Raw genomic sequence first — 23090 nt, forward strand, 5'->3', positions numbered from 1 at the left:
AGGTCCCTAGATAAAACTTGTTTCATCTAGGGACCTTAATGTCTTGGGTGGCGGCACGCTATTTAGTGAGCATTGTTGAACTCACGAGAGAGGCGACCGTAGAAGAGTACACTTGGCAACACTGGTGTACACGCCGGCTGCCGCCGCCGCACAAGGTGTGAGCAATGGACCAAGCTCCTAAAATCCGTACATGCATTGTTGTTGAGTGGAATATGGTTCGTGCAAAACATATACTCTTTAGATTTATTTAGAAAATTTCAAATATTTACACACCCTTACAAAAGTACAGGGTGAAGTCCACACATTGCATTTTTTGAGCTGCGAAACTTATATCTAAGCCTGACTTTAGGCTTCAAAGTAGCAGCTGTGATTAAATGAGGCAGATATGTAGAAGACCTCACCTATCAATTGTTGGTTTAGGTGCCACCGCTATCTCAAACACTAATGCGATCCCGAAGGCGAGCAAGCTAGACCTACTACAGGTGCCGCTATGCTGCATCTCTTTCAAAGCAACCTTCACGCGATCAGCCCTATGCAAAAAAGTGAAAAGCAGCTTGACTGCTTGCATGAATACCTCACACACTTTCACAACCATTACGATTCCGCCCGATAATGTTGCATTGGACGTTCCCTCATATCAGCGTCAGTATCGGTGTGGAGCAGACAAAGCAGAAAGTAGCGAGTGGTCGCAGCATACGTCAGCACTTTTCTGTGCGCCACCTTTATAACAAAGCACTAAGAACATACAGATTCTCACGACACATATGTGGAGTGTAACCTGCAAAAACATGTACAAGATGGTGATTGATTGATATGTGGGGTTTAATGCCTCAAAACTACCATATGAGAGGTGCAGTAATGGAGAATTTCAACCACCTGGGCTTCTCCAACGTGCACCAAAATCTGAGCACCTGGGCCTACAGCATTTTCGCGTCCATCGAAAATGCAGCCGCCGTCAGGATTCGATCCCGCTACCTGTGGGTCAGCAGCCGAATACCTTAGCCGCTACACCACTGCAGCGTGGCTAATGTACAAGATGCAATAGCTACTCTGTAGGAAACCGTATGAGCTTTGATTTCCCTGTAACCAGGGGTAAAAAATTCAACATTTTCAGGCAGTGTGTGCTACTTTATTAGGCAAAGTGAGAGCATGATAGGTAGCATAGCTCTCAACTATACCTTTACATGACAATGGAAAAAGAACAACTATGAAGGCGGAGTAAGAAGTCTCCCTTGTTATATAAATGATGAATATGAAATGCTCCAACAGGGAAATTTGTGTATCACGCAAAAACTATGAAAACACAGAATTGCAGGTTGCATACTATTAACAAAAGCACATACAGACGTCGCAAGCAAATTGAAGGAAGTAAACAATACAGCTGCCATTTACTGCACATTGATGAACATACAGTAGAACTAATGGCTGATAATTCACACAATAATAAAAAATGAAATATTTACAAAGATAGAATTAGATGTCTATTTCACTTTGCTGTGTCAATGATAAGTGCAAAATGCTACAAAAGCGAATTTTATAAATTATAGAATAAGCAGTATGACAACACATAACTGCTAGTTTTGCTTTATTAATTAGAGCACATCACACCGAAATTCAACAATATGGACATCCTCAAGAAAAGTGAGCAAGGTGAACAATATTTTCGTTGCTCACAATTCATTTTCTGTCTGTCACTGTAAATAGACTGTTCAACAGATAATAGAGTGCACGACATCGATCACAATTTTAAACAAAGCCGTAGGATTGGTTCAAGGCAATATCTGCAACATAAAAATTCAATGAAGGTATCCTCCATTCCCTTGCGAAGCGCAGAGACCAACAGTTCTTTGAATGCTCTCAAGCCAGAGGTTTCTATTCCTTACTATGAAAACACTGTGAATTGATTTTCACAGCCCAAGGAACTAAATGAATGTGTGCATATCTGCCCCCTTTTACCAGTGCAGCAATGTCTATACAGAGTCATTGGATTAATACGGTCCATTTAAATTCAACTGCAATAACTATTCAGCTACTGCTTCCATGAATAAGCAACACTGCATCTTGACATAATAGCCTCGAAACCTGCACATAAGTGTGCAGTGGCAAACATCTTTGCAAGAATAACTGAATGAGCATGTCTACCAAGGGGATCAGTTTTTTCCAGGTTTAAATTAGTCCTGATGGGCATGCGCACAGCTTCTATGAAAACCTATGCGCTTGCCTCGGAACTTCATGGAAGCACTATAAATGCAGAAAAGCCAAAAGTCTGAGAACCTCTGTTTCAACTGCCAGAGTTCGAATAACTATGAAAAACCTGAAAAATGCACTCCTATACATTGGACAAGCTATTTCACTGACACATGGTGCTCTGAAGCTGCTGTTTAGGCAACAAGCCTCTTACACATCCACCGGCTCACTTTTGCATGGCCGATCAAGTACCATTGTTTCTGGCCTTGCAGCTTCATTTTTCCCACTGTCATCTTCCTCTTTCTCCTCCTCCTCATCCTCTGAACTATCTTCATCCTCAACATCTGATGTGATTGCCACTTTCAGACCAGAAAATGATGACAGACACGAGTCGCACGTCTCAATGTGGCATACACGAACACGACACTGCCGTATGTGTTTGTATTTCAAATGTTCTGTGAAGTCCTCCACACTTTTCTTACAAGCCACGCACCAAACAAGTTCTTGTAAAAAATTTAGCTGTGATGAGGCAGAGGGGGCCACTTCCATGGGATCTGCCCGTTCCACTTTTATTTTGGACAGCACCGACTGAAAGGTGGGCTCTGCCCATGCACCTGAGATTTCTTTTGATTTGGAATTGGATTCAACAGGTGAAATATCTGTTGTCTTAGCTATTACTGTAAGCGCAGAGGCCTTAGCCAAAAATGGCTGCTTTGTAAGCTGAACTACTGGCAAACAGGTCACTTCCCTCACATTGGTGTTGAGCTCAGAAGGTGACATAGCCAGAAATGGTGGCTTTGAAGGCTGCCCTACTGGAAGGCAGGTCACTTCTTTCACACTAGATTTAGGCTTATCAGTTGACATAGCCAAAAATGGCTGCTCTGTAGGTTGGCCTATCGGCAAACAAGTAATTTCCTTTCCACTGGATATAAACTCACCAGTTGACACAGTCAAACTTGGCTGCTTTGTAGGTTGGCCTATCGGCAAGCAGGTAACTTCCTTTCCACTGGGTTTAAGCTCACCAGTTGACGCAGTCAAAATTGGCTGCTTTGTAGATTGGCCTATCGGCAAGCAGGTAACGTCATTCCCACTGGATTTAAGCTCACCAGTTGACGCAGTCGAAATTCCGTGCTTTGTAGGTTGGCCTATCGGCAAGCAGGTAACTTCGTTTCCACTGAACTTAAGCTCACCAGTTGACACAGACGAAATTGGTTGCTTTGTAGGTTGGCCTATCGGCAAGAAGATAACTTCATCCCCACTGGATTTTAGCTCACCAGTTGACGCAGTCGAAATTGGCTGCTTTGTAGGTTGGCCTATCGGCAAGCATATAACTTGGTTCCCACTGGATTTAAGCTCACCAGTTGACACAGCCGAAATTGGCTGCTTTGTAGATTGGCCTATCGGCAAGCAGGTAACTTCATTCCCACTGGTACTAAACTTACCAGTTGAAGAAATTGCTACAGCGTTATTCACCACAGAAGTAGGGCACACCAACAACTGTTGCTTTGCTGAACTGGAACCAGCAGCTGTCACGGAAGGTGTTTCAGCCAGGAATGGTCTTGATGTGGTAGCAGGATGGATACTTACAGGACTAGACTGAGCCATGAAAGGCGACATTGGTGACTTGGTGTGTGCAGTTGCAGGAATGAAGGCTGCACCTGAAGTTGACTCCTTTGAAGAGCTGGAGCCAGTAACTGCAGTTGTAGTGTTTGCAGGTAATAACGGTCTTGCGGCGAAATTGGAACCCGCACTTTCAGGACTAGAGGTTGAAGCTGAAGGCGGCCACTTTGCAGCACTGGAACTGGCACTTGAATTATCGGAGGTCTGAACCACGACTGGCAGTCTTGTAAAACTAGAAGAGGAGTTTGTAGCTGTTGAGTCTGTAGCACAGAATGGCCTTTTCACAGTGTTCAGCTGGGAAGTTGAGGAAGAATAGGATGCAGCCATGGATGGTCGCACTGAGTAACTGGGATTCGCAAGAGCAGAAGTAGGTGCTCCAGCCGAAGACGGGCACATTGCAGAACTGAAATGACCAGTGGTTGGAGACAATAATGGCCGCTTTGCAGCACTGGAGTTTGAAGTTGCAGAACTAGAACTTGGAGCTGAAAATGGCCGCTTCACAGAGTTGGCCTGGTAGCTTGTGGAAGGAGAGGATGTAGGCAGGCATGGTCGCTTTGAGGAATTATACTTAACAATTGTGGGAGTAGAAGCTTCGGCTGATAATGGCCTCTTGGAGGTTTGGCCATTATTAACTGCAGCAGATGATTTGTTCCTATTATTAGTGTGTACTTTACGTACATGTTTTTCAAAATGCCCATACATGGCAAATACAGCTTCGCATATAGGGCACTTGTATGACAGGGTGGCCATCCTTACTGTCATTCGATGCACCTGCACAGAAAAACAATGGCAATAAATTTAGTATAGGCTAATAACAGAGTCATTGCAAGGACTTGTTAATGGTCACAACAGAATACAAAAACTCAAAACCCTAGACAGGGGTTGTGTGCTCAAGCCGACGTTTCAACAAATGGACTTCTCTTCTTCAAGGCTGAAATTAGGAGAACACAAGTCCACTTGCCATAACGTTGGCTCGAGCACGCAACCACTGTTTACAGATTCTTTGATTACAAGCTTTCGTCTTCCCCTTCCCATAGTGTTTTTTTTTTTTTCAAATGCTAAAAAGCTTTTTTAAAAGTTCTTCACCAAAAAACATTTCAAACTTCGGTAGAGTTGAAACTCACAATGACGAAATCAACGGGCAAAGCAAAAAAATTCGCCCTTGCGAGAATTTCATGTTTTCATTGGCGGTGGAATCTTTGCAGGCAGACAAATCAGACCAAACGATCACTTCATGCAGTTCACATCGAACCAAGCACACACAGAGACTGCTACCGCTCCACACACGTGACCATGTGCGGAAGCAATGGGTACACAAAGCCTACAAATTCAGGGAACCACCGCGAATGAAACTCCATGTGAATGTGGATTTGGCTATGTAGTCCACGATTACGAGTCAGCATAAGCTGGCGTTTCTGCGACAGCCCATTGAAATACTATTACATGCCTACTGCAAAGTCACCTCAGATATTTGTCGAGGTTTGTTTTCAAAGATGTAGTTGTAGCTGCTAGTTGAATGCATTTATGATTGGAACATTGTGCAGTTACCCATACTAATGGGCAACGGATTATCATCATTCTATTCGCCAGCTTTTCTTTTTTGTAAACAGTGACAGCGGCAGTTGCTTTGTGGCGATTGTTTTCTGCAATTTATGTGTATCACGAATGCATTTGAGCAGCTTTTGAATGTAGTTAATGTTACAAGAGTGAATTATTTGTGCACTCTAGTTTAAAAAATTTTGTTAATGAAGGACAGTGATTGAAGTATGTTTCACAGTCCCTGGTTATGAAATACAATGACTTCCGTGGGCGTTCGCCAGGGCTAAATATCGTTGCGGTGAGAATGTCATTCCCTTAAAATTTCACCATTACAAGTTTCGACTGTACTAGAGTAACACTTGTTAGGCACTGTTCTGGAATCATTTGAAAACTACCCAAATCGGTCTGTACTTAGACATTTTGCAGTATGTTACCAAGCCCCTAGAAGGCAAGCATCCGCTGTTACTTTTGCTTTTGCTAGAATATGCGAGCAAAGTTCTTCCCCTGTAGGAAATCAAGCCTCTCGATGCCTAGGAAAAGGGTTTTATTTACAATAAACCACAGCCCGGTTCAGTTGGCTGCTGTTGTAGCGCATGAATCCAAAACACAACAGTTCGTCGTCTTCTTCAGCAAACTTTTTCCCAACATCCCCTGCATACTCCTATGCACCACAGCTCATAGACCTTCACGTGATGACATAGCCTCTTTATATTGCGTGAGTAGAGTCGATCTGAAGCCAGCAGCATGTGTGTGCTGCGAGCTGGACTGAAAAAGCAGTGAACAAGGAGAACTATGGCAGCAAAAATGGCCTTTCTAAGTAAAGTATATTCTGAAAAATGGATTTGAACTACGGTACTCTAATAACAAAGCCCGATACTCCCCAACCACTATCTATAATTTCTTCAATCCAACTTTTTGGCAACATATGAAAAAATTCAAAGACTGCAAAAAAGCCCACAGGGAAGCCGACTTGGTAAACTTTAACCCCAATTAATTACATCAGGTATGATTAAAATGAAGTCAGCAATGCTAAACAAAAGTTTTTCTGTTTAACTAAAATGAAGTTCCAAGGTAAAGCTTCATGCTACGATACTGACGAGGCACATGAAAAAAGAGAAGAATGGGGGTTGGCACGAGCGGTGATCTTCCCAATCCCTGGACTCTCACATTCATCATCTCCTGTAAATAAAGGCATCTCACCGTAACAATATTGGTGGAGGTGCGGGCTCCAGAACAGTGATGCCGGGCGAACGATCAGGGAAGCGCTGCTTCCAGAGCTACATCGAAGCCGCCGACTGGCCAGTCTACCACCACTCTCTATGGATCTGATCGCTGACGGCGACAACATGCAGCCTTCGTCTCGCTCCAGCTACGTTTCAGTGCTTCATGGACACTACATTATGTGGACTGCAAAGTCTGTCTTTGCTGACTGGATGACATAAATTTTGGTAGTACATTCGATGAGCAAAACCAATGTCTGGTCATTGTTCTCACCTGCCTTGAGAGAGCTAAGCTCACAGTGAATTCTCAGAAGTGTCATAACAGGAACTGTGAGACTCTGGTTCTGGGGATCACCTGGTTGACTAGCATGGCGTTTGACTAGATTCTCAGAAGGTGGCTGCAGTCAGCAGCTTCCAACAACCTCAGTCTGCACAAGAGTTGCGAAGCTTTTCGAGCTTATGATCGCACTTCCGTCGCTTTGTGCCTAAGCTCGCCAACCTCGTTTACCCTTTGACGTCCCTACTCAACATGGATTCGCCTTTTCAGTGGTCAGAAGAATGCGAGTGACCTTTTTCGCAACTCAAGTTCGTTTTTATGTCAGGGCCCTTGCTTCTCCACTATGACCCATCTGCTGCCACAGAAGCTCGTACCTACGCCAGTGGTGTAGCTATTGGCGCTGTCTTGGTCCAACGCCATGGAACTGCTGACCCCGTCTTTGCCTATGCCAGTCGCTGTTTAAGTAAACCGGAGCGAAACTACGCTCTTGCAGAGCAAGAATGTCTCATGGTCACATTCACGATGCACAAGTTTCGCCCTTGTATCTACAAATGCTGATTTTAGACAATCACAAACCACCATTCTTCATGTTGGCTCACTGGACTTTGGGACCCATCCGGTCGTCTTGCTCGTTAGACGTAATCATTGCAAGAACACAACTTTGCAGTCAGTTACAAGAGTGGTCATTGACGTGCTGACGCTGATTGCCTTTTACGGCTTCCCCTTCCGACAACCGAGTGTAACGCACACAACTCTGATGAATATTTGGCAGTAATCAATGCTCCAATTCCTGGCCAAACAACTTTTCCAGCAAAGTAATGCAGTGACAACAGTCTTGCTTCTTTCTTCATCTTTGGAAAGAACGGTCAAGGCCGTTTCATCGTAAGAATTATTCAAGCAAAAGCCCTCGTCTACTTCAAGTGGTGCTCACAAGTTTGAGACAACACATACTTCTGAGCAATGCACAATGATGCAACATCTGGCCATATAGGTTTTTCTGGGAGATTTAATCACACACAAGAACGCTTCTTCTCGCCAAATATGTGTAAAAGTGTGACTGCATACCCTGCGAGCTGTGAGCAATATCAACGCTACAAGCGTACGACAACCCCGCCAACCGGGCTACTTCACCCCATAGCACACCGGTGTTCACCATTTTGTGTCGTCAATCTCGCTATTTATAACTATTGCCTACAACACTCCACGGCACGAAACAACCAGATACAGTCAATTTTATCTGCTCTACAAACGCCAGCCACGCACAGCTCTTGACACTACTCTTTCGTTTTCTGCAACCGGCCAACCTACTCTCGCTGAAACCATTTGCCGTGCAGAAGAGGCCCAGCTCATCGCCTGTCTTTGAACTTTCGTTTCCAAGAAACGCTCTAAGAACCGATACCACAGAAATCACCTCCAGGAATTGTTTGAACAAAATGGATTTGGCACGGCTTTGAACACGCCTTCTCAAGCGCGGCCTCTGCCAAAAGTTTCTGGCCAACTACACTGATCAGTTTATTGTCCTGGAACGTCTCAGTGATGTCACGTATGCTATATCTCGGCTGTAGTCAACTGACCATCGCTCAAGCAAGACCAACGTCGTCCATGCTGCCCGTATAAGATGCTCTCATCATTGCAACGAAGACAGACTCGCCCAGTGGCGGGCATCGTCTGTGAAGGGGGTATTGCTACGATACTGAGGGGACGCATGGAAGAAGAGAAGAACGAGGTTGGCACGAGCAGTGATCTGCCCGATCCTTGGATTCTCACATTCATCATCTCCTGTAAATAAAGGCATCTCACCGTAACACTTCACAATAATACATTCTCGAGTATTACACACAATAATGACGATGTGATTAAGAGGCACAATGCAAAAAGGGGAAGGTAGTATTGGGGTTATTTTGACTATAACTAAGTTTAATTATAGAGTACCCACATTTAAGTTCAAGGTTGTTCTTGCGTTTCCCTCCCTTAGATACGGCCACCATGGCCAGCAATCAAACCCGCGTTTTCAAACTTAACAGTGTGATCACCTTGAGGCAAAGTTTCCTCACAAAGATGGATAATAGCATACTGCTCACCTCTTTCATGTGGGAAACCAGCTTGGCAACATAAATGCGACCACATCGTGGACAACGGCCAGCATCCCTGCCCCTTTTGGCCATGTACTGCATGTTGGGTGTAACCATGCCATGAGCCCCCAGCAAATGCCGTTCCAGTCCCTGGTCGCTGAAACAACGCCTGTCACACTTTTGGCAGCTGAGTGGTGGGCGCTGGGACAGTGTAGCCCGATGGATTTTCACACTGTGTGTTCGATGCATGTGCAAGCGCAACTGCGCCAAGTCTTTGACAAAGCCATCACAGATCTCACAAGCTATAACGGGTGCAGTTGAGCTGGTTCCCTTGGGGCTTTCACATATTTGTGGTTGTGTGCCTTGCTGGGCTTCCTCTGCACCAGTACGCAAACTAGCCAAGTTGGAAGGTGATTGAGCAACAGCTATGACCTGCCTGATGCTTTCATTGTACAATGGGATAAGCTCCGTACCATTGCCAACAACCTGGAATGTTTGGTTTGATGAAATATCTGGCTGGATCAATGTCAACCTAGACTTGCTCTGTTCCTGACTTTGATTTTGCAAGTGAGCAGATCTTCGTTTTTTGGATAGCAGTGGCGGTTTTCCTTGAGGCGCTACCAATGCAGAGGCTCCGTTCTGACGTGTCGCGCCAGAGCCTTTACGTGGATCTTTAGCAATGCGGCCTAATGAAAATAATGTTTCCTCATAGTTCATGATATTATTAAAATTAAGAGGTTTAGCTGTGACTCCCGGAGGCTGAAAGTCATAAGTGGGCCTCTGATTCTGACTTGAGCTAAAAACCTTTTCACAACGGTTAACATGGGAAGTGGCCTTAATTTTCAGGTTGGTCTCAAAAGGACAAAAAGGGCACTGATGATGCAGCTGTGGAGGCTCTAGGATTGCCTGTCGGTTGTGCATAGCCTCTACATGGAATGCAAACACTTTGCTATCGCGAGTCGCGTAGTCACAAAAACCGCACTGAAGCTCCCGCCGTGTTGTCAAATGTGGTGTCAGTAGGTGGCCTTCCAGAACAAGGCTTGATTCAGTTTTAAAATCGCATAACTTGCATGACTTGGGCTTGAATTTAAAGGCAGAGTTTGCTATTAAAGTTTTTCTATGTTCTTCTATTAGCCCTTTATACTCATCGATCATCTCTTGATTACGACCACCAGTTTTCTTTATCTCGCGCCTCTTGAGCTTTAGCACCTCTTGGTTACACACCTCACGTGCTCTGCTCAAACCGAGACCGATGAAGAACTTTCCAATTTCACTTTCAAAAAACTCATCAGCAGAGCTCACATTTTGCCTCAAAGGCAGCACTTTTTTCTGTTTCTTACTTCCCTCACAATTTTCGTCCTCTGTCAAAAGGTAGTCTGGTCTTTTTATAAGTAAGGGAGTAACCAACGAAGGAGCTTCAACTACGACATCTGCCCTTTTCATACGAAAATCTCTGGCCTTCGACACAGATGTTGGCACATACTTCCCAACCTTTATGTATTGATGAAGAAACTGTGAGACATAAGGATGACATGTCTCTTCCTGCTCATCTTCATCTTCACTCTCTTCTTCAGTTTCTTCTTTACTTGTCTCAGTGAATGAAGTGTTTTCGCCATCTTTTGAAGACAAAAGGTCATCAGCAGCTTGACTACATGGTTCACAACTAATTGATGGTTGTACGTCTGTCTGACTATAATGTGACTCAGATGAACTGGTGTCAGGTTTCTCCACTGACGATTGAAGACTGGGCATGTGATTGTCATGCTTACTTCCAGGCTGAATTTCCTCTTCTCCTGCTTTCTTCTTCAAAGGTTCAACTGAGGAAGACTCTTGAACATCACAATCATTTTCCTCTTTTTTTCCTATGGCATCTATTATGGGATATATTGTGGAAGAGCCATGTCCCTCATTATGAGTCTCCTCTTTTCTGGATTCCTGCTTTCCCCGTTCACAGGAGGAAGAGTGCTCTTCTTTTTCACTCTCCACTTCTTTCACTGCCTCTCTCTCTGGTACAAAAGAAAAGGAGATGTGTCCTTCCCTATCAATTTCCTCTCCTTTTTCTGCAGCGTGTTTTCCAACATCCGTGGAAAAAGAGCCATGTGGACTGTCTGAGTGCATGCTGCTCTCACTAAAGGCACTGCTACAGTTTTTCTCAAAACAAGATGATTCACTGAGATTGGCACCACATGGTTTGGCCTCTAGGCTATCGTCTTTATCCAGCTTCGAGAGAACTTCGCCTCGGGAACACTCATCTTCACTTTCACACTTCTCTCCTGCTGACTGCTTTGCCATTTCTTTCGTTTTACTTTCAGAAGAGTTCTTTCTCTGTTCCCAGGTGACTAACCTGCCTTTAGTTGGCTCAGAGATAACTGAATTTAGAACATCACTGTCACACAGTGTGGAGGCAGAGTTATCTCTTTTCCGCCCTGAATGAACTGCAAGCTTTAGGTCTGCATCTTCAGTTTTTACTTCTTCCTTTAACTGTTTTGCTATTTCATTTCTAGCCTGCACACTAGAAGGGTCCCCAGACCTTTCCAAAGTCCCACAGCTGTCTTTGGCAGTACCACTAGAGCATGCCTCTGAACCTGATGAACTAAAAACATTACTGTCAGGTAATCTTGGTACAAGGTCCACATCACATTCTGTTTCTGGAAAAACCTTGCCTTCGCAGTTCAAGTTTGCATTTTGATTCTGCTTCTCCTCTTCGGTCTCTTTGGTAGCTTCACTACAAGGACTCTCTAACTCAAATGCCACACTGAATTCTTTTTTCAAGTCTAAACTCACTGGTTCAGCTGCTTCCATGTCTGCATCTTCAGCTTTTACTTCTTCCTTCAACTGTGTTCCTATTTCATTCCTAGCTTGCACATTAGAAGGGTCCCCAGACCTTTCCAAAGTTTCACAGCTGTCTTTGGCAGTACCACCAGAGCATGCCTCTGAACGTGATGAACTGACAACATTACTGTCAGGTAATCTTGGTACAAGGTTCGCATCACCTTCTGTTTCTGGAAAAACCTTGCCTTCACAGTTCAAGTTTGCATTTTCAATCTGCTTCTCCTCTTCAGTCTTCTTGGTAGCTTCACTACAAGAAGGACTCTCCAACTCGGATGCCACACTGAATTCTTTTTTCAAGTCTAAACTCACTGCTTCAGCTGCTTCCATGTCTGCATCTTCAGCTTTTACTTCTTCCTTCAACTGTGTTCCTATTTCATTCCTAGCTTGCACATTAGAAGGGTCCCCAGACCTTTCCAAAGTTTCACAGCTGTCTTTGGCAGTACCACCAGAGCATGCCTTTGAACGTGATGAACTGACAACATTACTGTCAGGTAATCTTGGTACAAGGTTCGCATCACCTTCTGTTTCTGGAAAAACCTTGCCTTCGCAGTTCAAGCTTGCATTCTCATTCTGCTTGTTGTCTTCAGACTCCTTGGTAGCTTCACTACAAGAAGGACCCTCAAACTCGGATGCAACATTGAATTCTTTTTTCAAGTTTACGTTCACTGCTTCAGCTGCTTCCATGTTCCAAGTGGCACTGCAAGAATAAAGAAAGTATAACCTTAATTTCTTGGCATGAAAGTTAACGTATTTTGAATGTAACGAAACACTGTACATTGTGCTACACAACAGCATGTTTCCAAAAGACTTCCAATTTGTCCATATTCATACAGCTAATTTAGAATGCACCCACAAATTCTAGCACTTCTCACAGTGGGTGGAACATAATCATGACAAAAATCTAGACCAAAATAATCACACTCAACAGCGCAACAACCTAGTTACTGGCATTATTTGCTTGAAGTTATTGTTGCAGCTGCAAAAGGCATTTGTTGTTAAGAGGCATGATATCTTTTTGAGACATAGAAAAATAATTATATATGTGGAGCTTCAAGCTTTCTTTTTTTCCTAAAACAGCGAAATACATGTATGAAAACTTGGCTTATTCACAGGGGAGCACAAAAACACTTAAAGGGGCCCTGCAACACTTTTCGAGCATAGTCAGAAATTGCTGCCCATCGGTAGTAGAGGCTACCGAGAATAAGCGAGACAAATAAAATGGCACAGCACCGTCGCCTGAATTTGCAATATATTCTCGAAGTCAGTTAAAAAACGCGTTTTATTCTCTCATCAAGTGATGCTATATACTAAAAAATGATCGCATTATAGGCCCAAGTGTCACGCTATTGGTTGATCTGAGCATGGCTCGCTCGGGAGTTACGAGGGCTGCCGAAAGAGGCCGCAATGTGTCAGCACGATCGCACTGAAAGACTGCACGTTCAAATAAAAACGAGAAAAAATGCTCAAGGGCACAAGGCCCACATCATATACCTGATTCCCCCGTGCCATCCCTCCCTGCTTAGCTTCGAGCGCTTTGGTTGCAATAAGAGAAGAGAATGAGCAATTGCAGCATGCGACAAATCTTTGCAACTGCGCTCGTGCTGGGTGGATTCTAAAAAACTTTTGAGGAGGTGAATTCGTGAGACAATAAGCTAATAAGCTTTTTTGGTAAATCTATTCCATGGCTACTTGGAAAAGCGTTCCACCAGAAGCCCTTCAAGTTCCTCTCATTTTAAAAACACTTGTAATCAAAGTGGGTCAACTTTTTATTGCGACATAAAACAAAAAAAAACTAGCTTCTAATCAGAAACGAGCCACATGCTGCACTTGTTTGAGCTACATCTATTAAACTAGAGCTGAATCAGTATCTTGTGGCCACAACAACCAACATGAGACCTAGCTGCTTTGCTGTCATGCTTTCGCTTGAGAACTTTTATCTTTAGTTAGTTATTACATATTGTAGAGAGAATCACGAAGAAAAAAAACTAGAAGACAAGCTTTCGTATTTCTGTCAGCCTTTTAGTCTTTCTTTTCGAGTTTTGCACTACAATATCATATCATATTCTTTTGTTCTGAGACAGTACATTCACAATAAAGGATGATGAAAATGAACATATCGGGGACCAATCTGTATATAAAAAAAAGAAGTCCCAAATGACACTGCATAAAATCAGCTTGCAATGAGCATGAAATAAAAAAGATTACTGAAGCATTTTTCAGGGGTCTTAATATATTCATAGAATGAGAAAACGTTGCTGCCTGCCACCAAAAGGAGTGCACCTGTTCTCAGAAGGAACTACCTGCTCAACAAAATTTGTGTCACTACCCGTGTGCAACAGAGGCCAGTACCAGCAGAAGCACATTGATAAAGTTAGTTTTGTCACTAGCAAAGTTTTGTGGTATTGTTTAAGTGCTGCTTATTAGATCTTGTTATAATGTAGCCAGTACAAGACTGCAGCCAGTTCAAGATTGTCACAGAGCAAATGTGCAGTATGTGCTCTGCGACACTTTTTTCACCACATACACCACGTCATGGACGCATTTGTTCATCTGCTAGCAGCATTTTTGTCATCTAAGCTGGCATGTCATGCATCTTAAGGTATTTCCTTTTTTTGCAGTTCAAACGTAAACATTTACACTAATTTTTGTATTCACACACCAATTTTCATTGAGATGCACCTTGAAATGCAAGACACGCCAGCTTAGCTGACAAAAATGCTGCTAGCAGACGGCGAACAAATGCATCCATGACGTTGTGCACGCGGTGAAAAGAGTGTCGCAGAGCACATGTTTCCACGGTGAGTGTTGCGCCGTGCTGATAGTGGTTGGGCACTCGCTCGCGTGTTCTCCTAACTGTGCTCACCGCTGTACGTGGCAATATGTAGAAGTTAAATGCACAAATCTGAGCATGATTTTACATACCTAAGCCGTAATGTACTTGCTAAGTAAACATTTCGTTGTGTTTTACAGACCAAGCGTTGCTGCCGCTCTTTCTCGTATGGCCTTGACGTGAATGAGTAAAAGATGATGTTTGGGTGGTACCCTCCACCTGTGCGGCACTTTACACGTAGCCGTACTATCGTTTCCTGCATTTTTTTTTTTTTGGGGGGGGGGGGGGGTGGCGCTTCTGCGTAGTTGATTGCAGTAGCCATCGCCATCCTACTATCTGTTTCGCAAAAAGGCCACCAGGACAGTGCAACAGGTCATGAAACAGGGCAAAGACTTGAATCACAAGGGTATCTGGGCAAATTCTTGCTAATGTTAAGCCCCCAGCATCACAAGATCATGTGTTCAATGACAACGAATGTTTGCACTTATCCTGATGAAGGCCGACTGCAACTATCGTCTTTAAAACGCACAATGCATTGCATCTGCATATACAAATACGTGTGGGCCACATTTGACTACACCAAACTTGCAAAATGTGCAACCCTAAAACAATCAAGTTATGATTCTGATCACGAGTATAATTTTATGTCGTGATAATCTTACCGTGAAAATTATACCGTGAAAAGCCACGGCATAATTTTATTACGCCGCGGCTTTTTTTAATAATAAAATATGCCACGGCATATTTTATAATGAGGGGCGACAAATCATGAAGCAATGTACGAATGACGGAGGGCAAACTAGCATCATTTTCAAAGCTCCATGCAGCTGAATGCTGTTTGAGCTCAAATAGCAGTTTAGGCACTTATCTTAAAAATGCCGTGAACGCAGGTCACAGATTTGGTGCACTTTTCGATAACTCAACCTTGTTCTGCCGGCTAGGTGCAAGCACACGCATCACCTAACGCTCCAAACCGCACAGCTAAGTGAGGTCTATAATTTGTGAATTACTCACTCACCCTGTTTGCCGTTTTGATAACGAGATTTGCGCATCTGCTGTCTTAAGCCTGATCGGGATAATATTTCTAGCATGAAGCAGTCAATTAAGTTCAACCAAGTCAGCCCGATCGCGATCAAAAAAGACCGTGTGACTGGCATTTCACTACTGCTGCTACTAATCATTATAGTAATAATCAACTGAGGAAGTTATTTGGAGCAGTAGGTCATGCTTTCAGCTCGAACAAAGGAACAAGTTATTTGCTACTTCCCACTTTTTCAAGTGTTTCACACTCACACAAGTGTTTCACTAACCGCTATAACACAAGCGTGTTATAGCGGTTCGCCATAACGCACAGCTTGTTAGAGCAAAACAGATAAATGAATATGCGATCATACCATTCGACTGCCAAACACAACCCAGCCAACGCTATCATCTGTCAGGAAATCGATACTCAATAAACTTAAAACAGCAACCGGATGGGAATTACAACGTTCTTGTTACCGCTCAGAAAAACAGCATCGTTCTTATTTGAATTAAAAATGTAAAGAGACTAACTTATTCGGAAGCCGCGGTATTTGCTCGGGCAAAGGCTGGATTCACTTGCCAGTCGATGCCAGCACGATGACAGTATCGTTGGCAAAGCACAGAAGAGGTGACGCGATGAGGCTTATTATCACGTAGAAACTATACACTTTTCTTCAGGTAGTGCTAAAGAAAGTGCCGAAACAACCATGAAACACCACCATCCATTTCGCCGAACAGCGCCACGGCGCCATTTTAAAAAACCATGGTTTCATTATTTTACACGAAACTCCATGTACACAAACGCTGAAAAACGGCAAGTTTTGATTGGTTGACAATAGCGCCTCCAAGTTGCCAGGTGTTGCGTTGAGACTTCCGTAACTAAAGAAACACTGAACTGGTTGTACTACAAAAACATCTGCCACTCAAACGCACTCTCTGTGCAAAAAAAAAACTATTATTTGCGTTTATAACATTACATAACACACAAATTAATTGAGATTACTTTAACACATAAAATTGTCATAAAGTTTGCCATCATCATATTTATTCAGTTGCTGCATCGACAATGACACCAATTCGGTGCGCCGCGTACCATGCTACAGTGCACTGTAACCATGCTGCTGTGTTTTAATCATGCTTTTCGAAGTTACGCTGATGAACGAGAGATGACCAGCGAGCAGTTTGATTATTTACTCGCTTCGTAGAAGTTTACTAGTGGACTGAAAAACCAAGGAATGGTTGTTATAATCCTGCCCAGGTGACGATGGATTCGCTGCCGAAGCTGCTGCCTGTGTGGCCCAACGCTGCTGAACACGCATTAGCCGAACTGGTTGATTTCAGCGTCGACGCGAAATATCAACCAGACTTTGGAGGTGCTGGTGTGGATGTCCAAACGAATGATGACGGACTTCCGCATTTCTCGACCTTAAAGTGTCACGATTCTCGACGGAACAAGCTGTCCGCGCAGTATTTAACGCTGCCTCTATCGGTTCCGAACAGGGGTGTGTGTGCTCTCGCGTCACTGTTTTTGGAGTCATAATAAGGCGTATAATCGCGTGTGCTTTCACTTTTTCTTGCAGTTGCAAGTGCAGTGGAACCGTGCTTACAATATCAGCTTGACCTAAATAGACGAATACGTGCCTTCGAGTCAACGATTGGCGTTTACCGCGGTTATATCAAACGCAAAGTAAGGTTCTCATTAACATTTCGCTACCGCATTAAAGTAACGATGAACGGCTCCTTCACTCTTGTTATCTCCCGTATTTCTCTTTAGGGCCCCTTCGCAAGCGCTGTTCAAGAAATCGAAGAAGCCCTGATGTCAAAAAAGCCTCGCACAGAACTTAGAAACATGAACATTCATCGGAGCCTACTAGAGTTAATACAAATACAACCTGAATCGTTCTGCTACAGGGTAAGTTTTACAAGGGAAGCCTGCTCAACAATTTTTTAAGCGTGCATGGGATTTTCAGTTGAACAGTACATCATGAAAGAAGCAATTCAGTGATTTCCAACCCCTTACCCGCCACTTTTTTTGTAATTTTCTATTACGGGTGAGTTTAAGTCTTGGAAGCTTTGGATTCACGATGACAAAGTGCTCAATACAAAAGTGAGAGAACCATGGAAAGGAATAACAAACAAAAGTGTTTGGCTCCTTTGATCCTTTCTGCCCTTCATTTGATTTTGTGCGGTGTATTTTTTAATGCAATACCAAATAGCCTAGTCCCACACATTGCTTTTGAAGTCACTGTCTATATAAGAACGCTTTTAGAATATCATGCAAGCATACACATATGACTTCTTTCACGAAGGACTGTAATTGGGATTTCACTGGAGGATGCCTTGCCACAATTCCTCATCCTTTATCAAATGGATCCATCCTGCTGGCCCACCCATCTGGGAACGAGCTAGACAAGCTAGGTACGGTTTGTTATAGATGCATTCCAGGCGCACTTATGCTTATTCTTCATTTGCATAAAAAAACTTGCAAATATAATTAAATGGTACCACTATTGGTCTCATCAAAAGCATTACAGTGTCATATTACATTACAGTGTCATTGCATGTCAGGCATCTAGGCGCCACCATCATGGGCTGTTCTGCCAATGTGTTCTACTTCTTTCTTATTTTTTTTCATACAATGACGTAGATTACTTAAGCCATAAAACATTGTATGCACCAACCCAACCGTTTTCGCTACCGTAATACTGTTTGTTTAGTTGTTAAGGATACGAAACACAAATAGCCCAAGACAAATCCTTTAACAGCTCAGAATGTGTAGTCCCTCATTTTAATTACAGCCTCGGTGCGACAAGGCCAGTTAAAAGGGTTCTGAACAAAATTTTGCCGTAAGCTTTTCAGCCTAATCGAAAAATTGATTGTTGAAATCGATAGACACCACCGTCATTTCAGGCAGAAGCTATAGGAGAGTAATGGATTTAATTATTTTTTCACAGACCGTCTTGCGGCTGCACCGTGAACTAGATAGAGGAGGCGATGTTACACTCGCTGGAAACAGGCATCCAAACAATGCAGGCCATCACTCGCATCTCTCAAGCTGCTCAGCTACCACTATGGTTCCCAGAACAACTATGGCAGGGAACAATGCTTCTAGCTTGGGCCAAGCTTCAGGCTTTTTGCGAAAGGGGGAGGGGAATGATACTTCGGAAGAGGTGGAGAAAAAGGAACAGGACAGGAACACATGTACCCTGATTGCGCCTGGGAGAGTGTGGCATCATGGCTCGCACGTAGCCGCTGCACGCTGACAATCCACCAAAAATACAGCCAGCTGTTAAATATGAAAAATAAACTCTGTTCGTCAGAACAGTAGCACAGTCCGAGAGTAATTTCGATGTTCTTATCGGTTTTTGCAATTTTCATTCAGTATCTCTTTAGGCCGTCGCTTTATTAAGTTGTGTAGCTTCTAAGAAATGTTTTCAAAAAGCAGTAGTCATTGATGTCGAAGCTTGTAAGCCTCTTGTAAATGTCCTGGTGATGACGTCGTCTTGGCTGACATTTCATTTTCTTACCCTCACAGACATTGCTAACCACAATATTTTCTGTGGATATCAGTTATGCAAGGTCTCTTGTTCAGCAACCATTTGCAAGCATCAGTAAAAGTTGCAATGCAAGGTGTTGATGCTAGGTTAAGGCTTAATTTAATGCAAGTTTCGAGTGCCTCATTTTATTATGTTGCCACATGCAAATTCTAGATAATTCATTGTCAGTGTTATGAAGCATTCTTTCTTTAACAACTTTATGTGTGTAAGAGAGAGCAAATTTTGATGATTTAAATGTTTAGTAAGTAAGAAAGTGCTGTCATCTTGGGCATTATGTAGTACTGTTTTCTTTAATGCTTCTTTTTCAGCCATATCTGAATATCAGCCGGCTCCTTTTCACTCAAAAGAAGCATTCCTGGAGAAGCAATCAAGTCTGGTTCTGGAATCAGCTGGAACTAACGGCACAATTTTTCAAGTGAGCCTACAGCACGTTCAAAAAGGTAAGTGTATCTCAGCAACACTGTTGCACTATTTTTTTACAGATGCCTAAACGTGGCACACATTAAAGTTTTGCACATTTTGTATAACTACCTATATTTTTTTATAACTGTCTATTTCATATAACTACCTCTGCGAGGACACGTCTCACTTTCAAGTTATACCGATTCGTAAAGAAGAGGGACCATCCACGTTTTTTTAAGTTTCTCACTCTTGTTCCTTTTTTACAGAGACGACATGCTGTGTTCGATTAAAAAACAGTTGTCAGTATATTCGTTTGTTTGACACACTGAAGAAGGAACCAGCGATGCTCTCGGAATTCTTGTATGATAGCGGTGTTTGTTGTACTACACCAAGGTGAGTCCATAGCTTGTAAGGCTGCTCAGTGACCACAGAGACCTTTCTTTATGCCCACTCTGTCTATTGGCCAACTTGCATGTTTGGTTCCTGATACCAATTCACCGAGCATCATGGCTTTCATATACTAGATTTTATATTGTCACGGGGTCCCGACGTGGAAGAAGGGAGCAGTTTCAGGTCGAATGATAAACTGTTTATTTGAGTCGAATTTGTGGCCACGTCAAAGAAAAATCCAAGAACAGCAAGACACTGGCACTGATAGCTGCGAGCAGAGCGTTGGTCGTTGATCAACTGACAAGCGGCGAAGCGTGTCGGCATTTATACCCTTGCCATCGAATATTCTAGCGTTATCGCTAGCAGCGACGTAGGTTCTCGAATAATCTGTGACGTTTCCTAAGTGGTTGTAATCTTAAGGGGAGACGCGGGTCGAAAATCGCGGTTTTCCGGAAAATTTTCACTTTTTTTTTTCCGGCTGTGTTGGCATCCTTGGACTATAATCTATTACTTCTGAAAATATCAAGTTGAAATTCGCACGAGAAATTATCAAAAAATGCTTCCAAGTGGGCAGCGGTGACGCGAGAAATGCGCGAAAGTCGCGAAAAACGGCGAAGTTCGCGTCGTCCTGTCGCGAAAACGACGCGTTGGCCGCCATTTGCAATAGTGCACGCATGCTGCGAAGGCCGTATCCTTCATAATCCACTAGTAGCCAGTCTCGTGCCTTCACGCAGAATAAACAAAAAACGAGAAAAACAACGCGTACGTCACGCGTTTTGAATATCGCGGCACACAGCGCGAGGCCGCCATTGGACGGCGGTGCGCTCCACGCTCCTCCCCCTCCTATCTCTCCGGCAAAAGAGCGAAGCCTCGGACGTCGCGATCGAGTTTTTCTGCGTTTCTCTGCATTTTTGCGTCATGGCAAGCCCGAAGAAGTGCACTTCAGATAATCGAAAGTTCAGAACTCGCCACAAGTATCGAGGGAAACGGCGTCGGACGCTTCGCAAAGCGACAGCGAACGACGATGTCGCCCCCGACCAACGCCCCGACGCTCCGACTTCGGATAGGCCTAACACCGTCACCGAACCCTGCGACAGTGGTTGTGAAATAGCCGCTGCCGTGGAATTCGTCAGTGCATCCCAAAGGAAGATTGGATTCTTCGAGAGTGAACGTAGACCGGTAGATGCTGCTACTGCGAACATGCTGCTTTGCGAAATCGATGCGCTGACGGCACTTGTGGCGGGTGCGCAATGCCCAACCTGCCGCGAACGGAAGCTCGGCGTGCGAGAGGCAGCTGGAAAGCGCAAAGGACTTTCGGCATTCCTCGAACTGTGCTGTCAAAATTCTGATTGCCCTGAATCTGCACTTTCGTTCACGCACACGTCGAGACGTACTGCTTCGGCCGGGGACCAAGGAACGAGCGCTCGTTTTGACAGCGGCAGCTCGTGTGACAGCTTTGCTGTAAACGTGAAGGCAGTTCTGGCAGCACGCGCTATAGGCGCAGGCCACGACCAACTTTCAGGATTTTGTGCGATTCTCGGTCTTCCGAGCCCGATGCATCACAAGACATTCAACGGCATTTGCAAGAAGCTCCATGGTGCGGCGATGACGGCAGTGAGTAAAAACTTGCACCAGGCACGAAACATCACGAAGGACGCAGTCGGCGGCAGAGATGTGCCAGTCATGTTTGATGGCACCTGGCAGAAAAGAGGTCATAAAAGCCACAATGGAGTGGGCACAGTCATGTCCCTGGACACGGGGCTCTGCCTCGATTGTGAAGTTCTCTCGAACTACTGCCATGCTTGCAGTATACACAGGGACCTTGGGGAGGATGAAGAGATATGGCGAGCTTTTCATCTTCCAGTTTGCCAAAAAAACACTGACTGCTCATCCCATGCAATGGAACCTGCGGCAGCTGTCAATATATGGCAGAGGACCTTGTCTTATGAAACTCCACTGCGATTCACCAGCTTCCTAAGTGATGGTGACAGCAAGGCCTACACTGCAGTCTGCGAGGCAAATGTATACTGTGACACCCCCATTGACAAAGAAGAGTGCACGAACCACGTTGCAAAGCGCTTGGGAACTGCCCTACGAAAATTGGCAACGCCACTGCCACGAGGCGAAAAACTGAAAGATGCGACAATAATAAAACTACAAACATATTACAAGATCCCCATCACGAGCAACAAGGACAGTGTCCGAAATATGTACACTGCCATATGGGCATCGTATTTTCATTGCTGCTCCAGTGATGGTGCCAGTAGCCACAACTTTTGCCCCGCGGGACCAAATTCGTGGTGCAAGCACAAGCGTGCGGAAGCACTGGGGGAGCCTGCACCACGCCACACCCCACTGTTGACGAAGGCTCAAGGATTGGCAATTATGCCTATCTACAAGCGCCTTACAGAGGAGTAACTCCTTATTCGGTGCCTTCATGGCAAGACACAGAATGCAGCCGAATCGCTGAACAGCAAGATATGGCTGCTATGTCCAAAAACAAAGTTCGCCTCCTGAACAACTGTGGAGACAGCCACCGCTCTTGCTGTACTCTGGTACAACAAAGGCCACAGGGGCTTTGAAGAAGTGCTCGAAGGCATTGGAATTCTCCCCTCACAAGATCTGGCCACACATGGTGACCACTGTGACGTCACGCGCATCAGGAAGATGAACCTGAAGCAAACTGCAGAAGCGAGGGCACACCGTCGCAACACAGCGAAGAGAGCTCGTGTTGAGGACACTGACCGCAAGAGCCGTGAAGGACCAAGCTATGGTGCAGGGGACTTCTAGACACTTGCAGTGCATTCAAGGCGAGGTACTTTTCATTGTGCCCCAATTTGATGCAAAAAGAATGATTTCCTAATAAATGCCAACTTTGCGAACTTTCAAACTTGTTTTTCTCATTTTCATTTTTTCTGACAGTTTCACGTTTTCCGGGCAGCCTTTTAGAAACTTATATTCATTGTATAGTAACGAAACTTGGCACACATATTCTTAAACACATGCAGAATGCAAATATCTACTCTAAATTGCAATGCCTACCAGCATTAGTTGTGAAAATATTAGCTTATTGTTTCAAGGGAGATTGAAAATAATAAGTCATTTAATACAATTTTTTTTTTCTTGGTTCCAATATTTCTG

General features: G+C 44.1%; 1 protein-coding gene and 1 long non-coding RNA gene across 3 annotated transcripts in view; one reads left to right on the top strand and one right to left on the bottom strand.

The window, feature by feature from the left end:
• Nucleotides 1–1107: 1107 nt before the first annotated feature.
• Nucleotides 1108–16312, bottom strand: LOC119187242 (uncharacterized). Its single transcript, XR_012889323.1, has 3 exons — nucleotides 16132–16312; nucleotides 8925–12444; nucleotides 1108–4578 (listed from the first exon to the last, which is right to left on the bottom strand). It is a non-coding gene; the product is annotated as an uncharacterized LOC119187242 (long non-coding RNA).
• A 379-nt stretch (nucleotides 16313–16691) lies between these two features.
• Nucleotides 16692–23090, top strand: part of LOC142788288 (TATA box-binding protein-associated factor RNA polymerase I subunit C-like) — a 40917-nt gene continuing 34518 nt past the window's right edge. Inside the window, exons 1-6 of one of the 2 annotated variants that reach the window (XM_075884889.1) lie at nucleotides 16692–17102; nucleotides 17181–17287; nucleotides 17375–17512; nucleotides 17910–18018; nucleotides 19466–19597; nucleotides 19826–19952. In XM_075884889.1, the coding sequence (XP_075741004.1) occupies nucleotides 16865–17102; nucleotides 17181–17287; nucleotides 17375–17512; nucleotides 17910–18018; nucleotides 19466–19597; nucleotides 19826–19952 (851 nt within the window). In that variant the 5' untranslated portion in view covers nucleotides 16692–16864. Of the gene's footprint in view, nucleotides 17103–17180; nucleotides 17288–17374; nucleotides 17513–17869; nucleotides 18019–19465; nucleotides 19598–19825; nucleotides 19953–23090 lie in introns of those variants that run through there. The other variant, XM_075884890.1, reaches the window with a different exon arrangement.

The sequence above is a fragment of the Rhipicephalus microplus genome, unplaced genomic scaffold, assembly GCF_043290135.1.
Source record: "Rhipicephalus microplus isolate Deutch F79 unplaced genomic scaffold, USDA_Rmic scaffold_52, whole genome shotgun sequence".
NCBI classification, from domain to species: domain Eukaryota; kingdom Metazoa; phylum Arthropoda; class Arachnida; order Ixodida; family Ixodidae; genus Rhipicephalus; species Rhipicephalus microplus.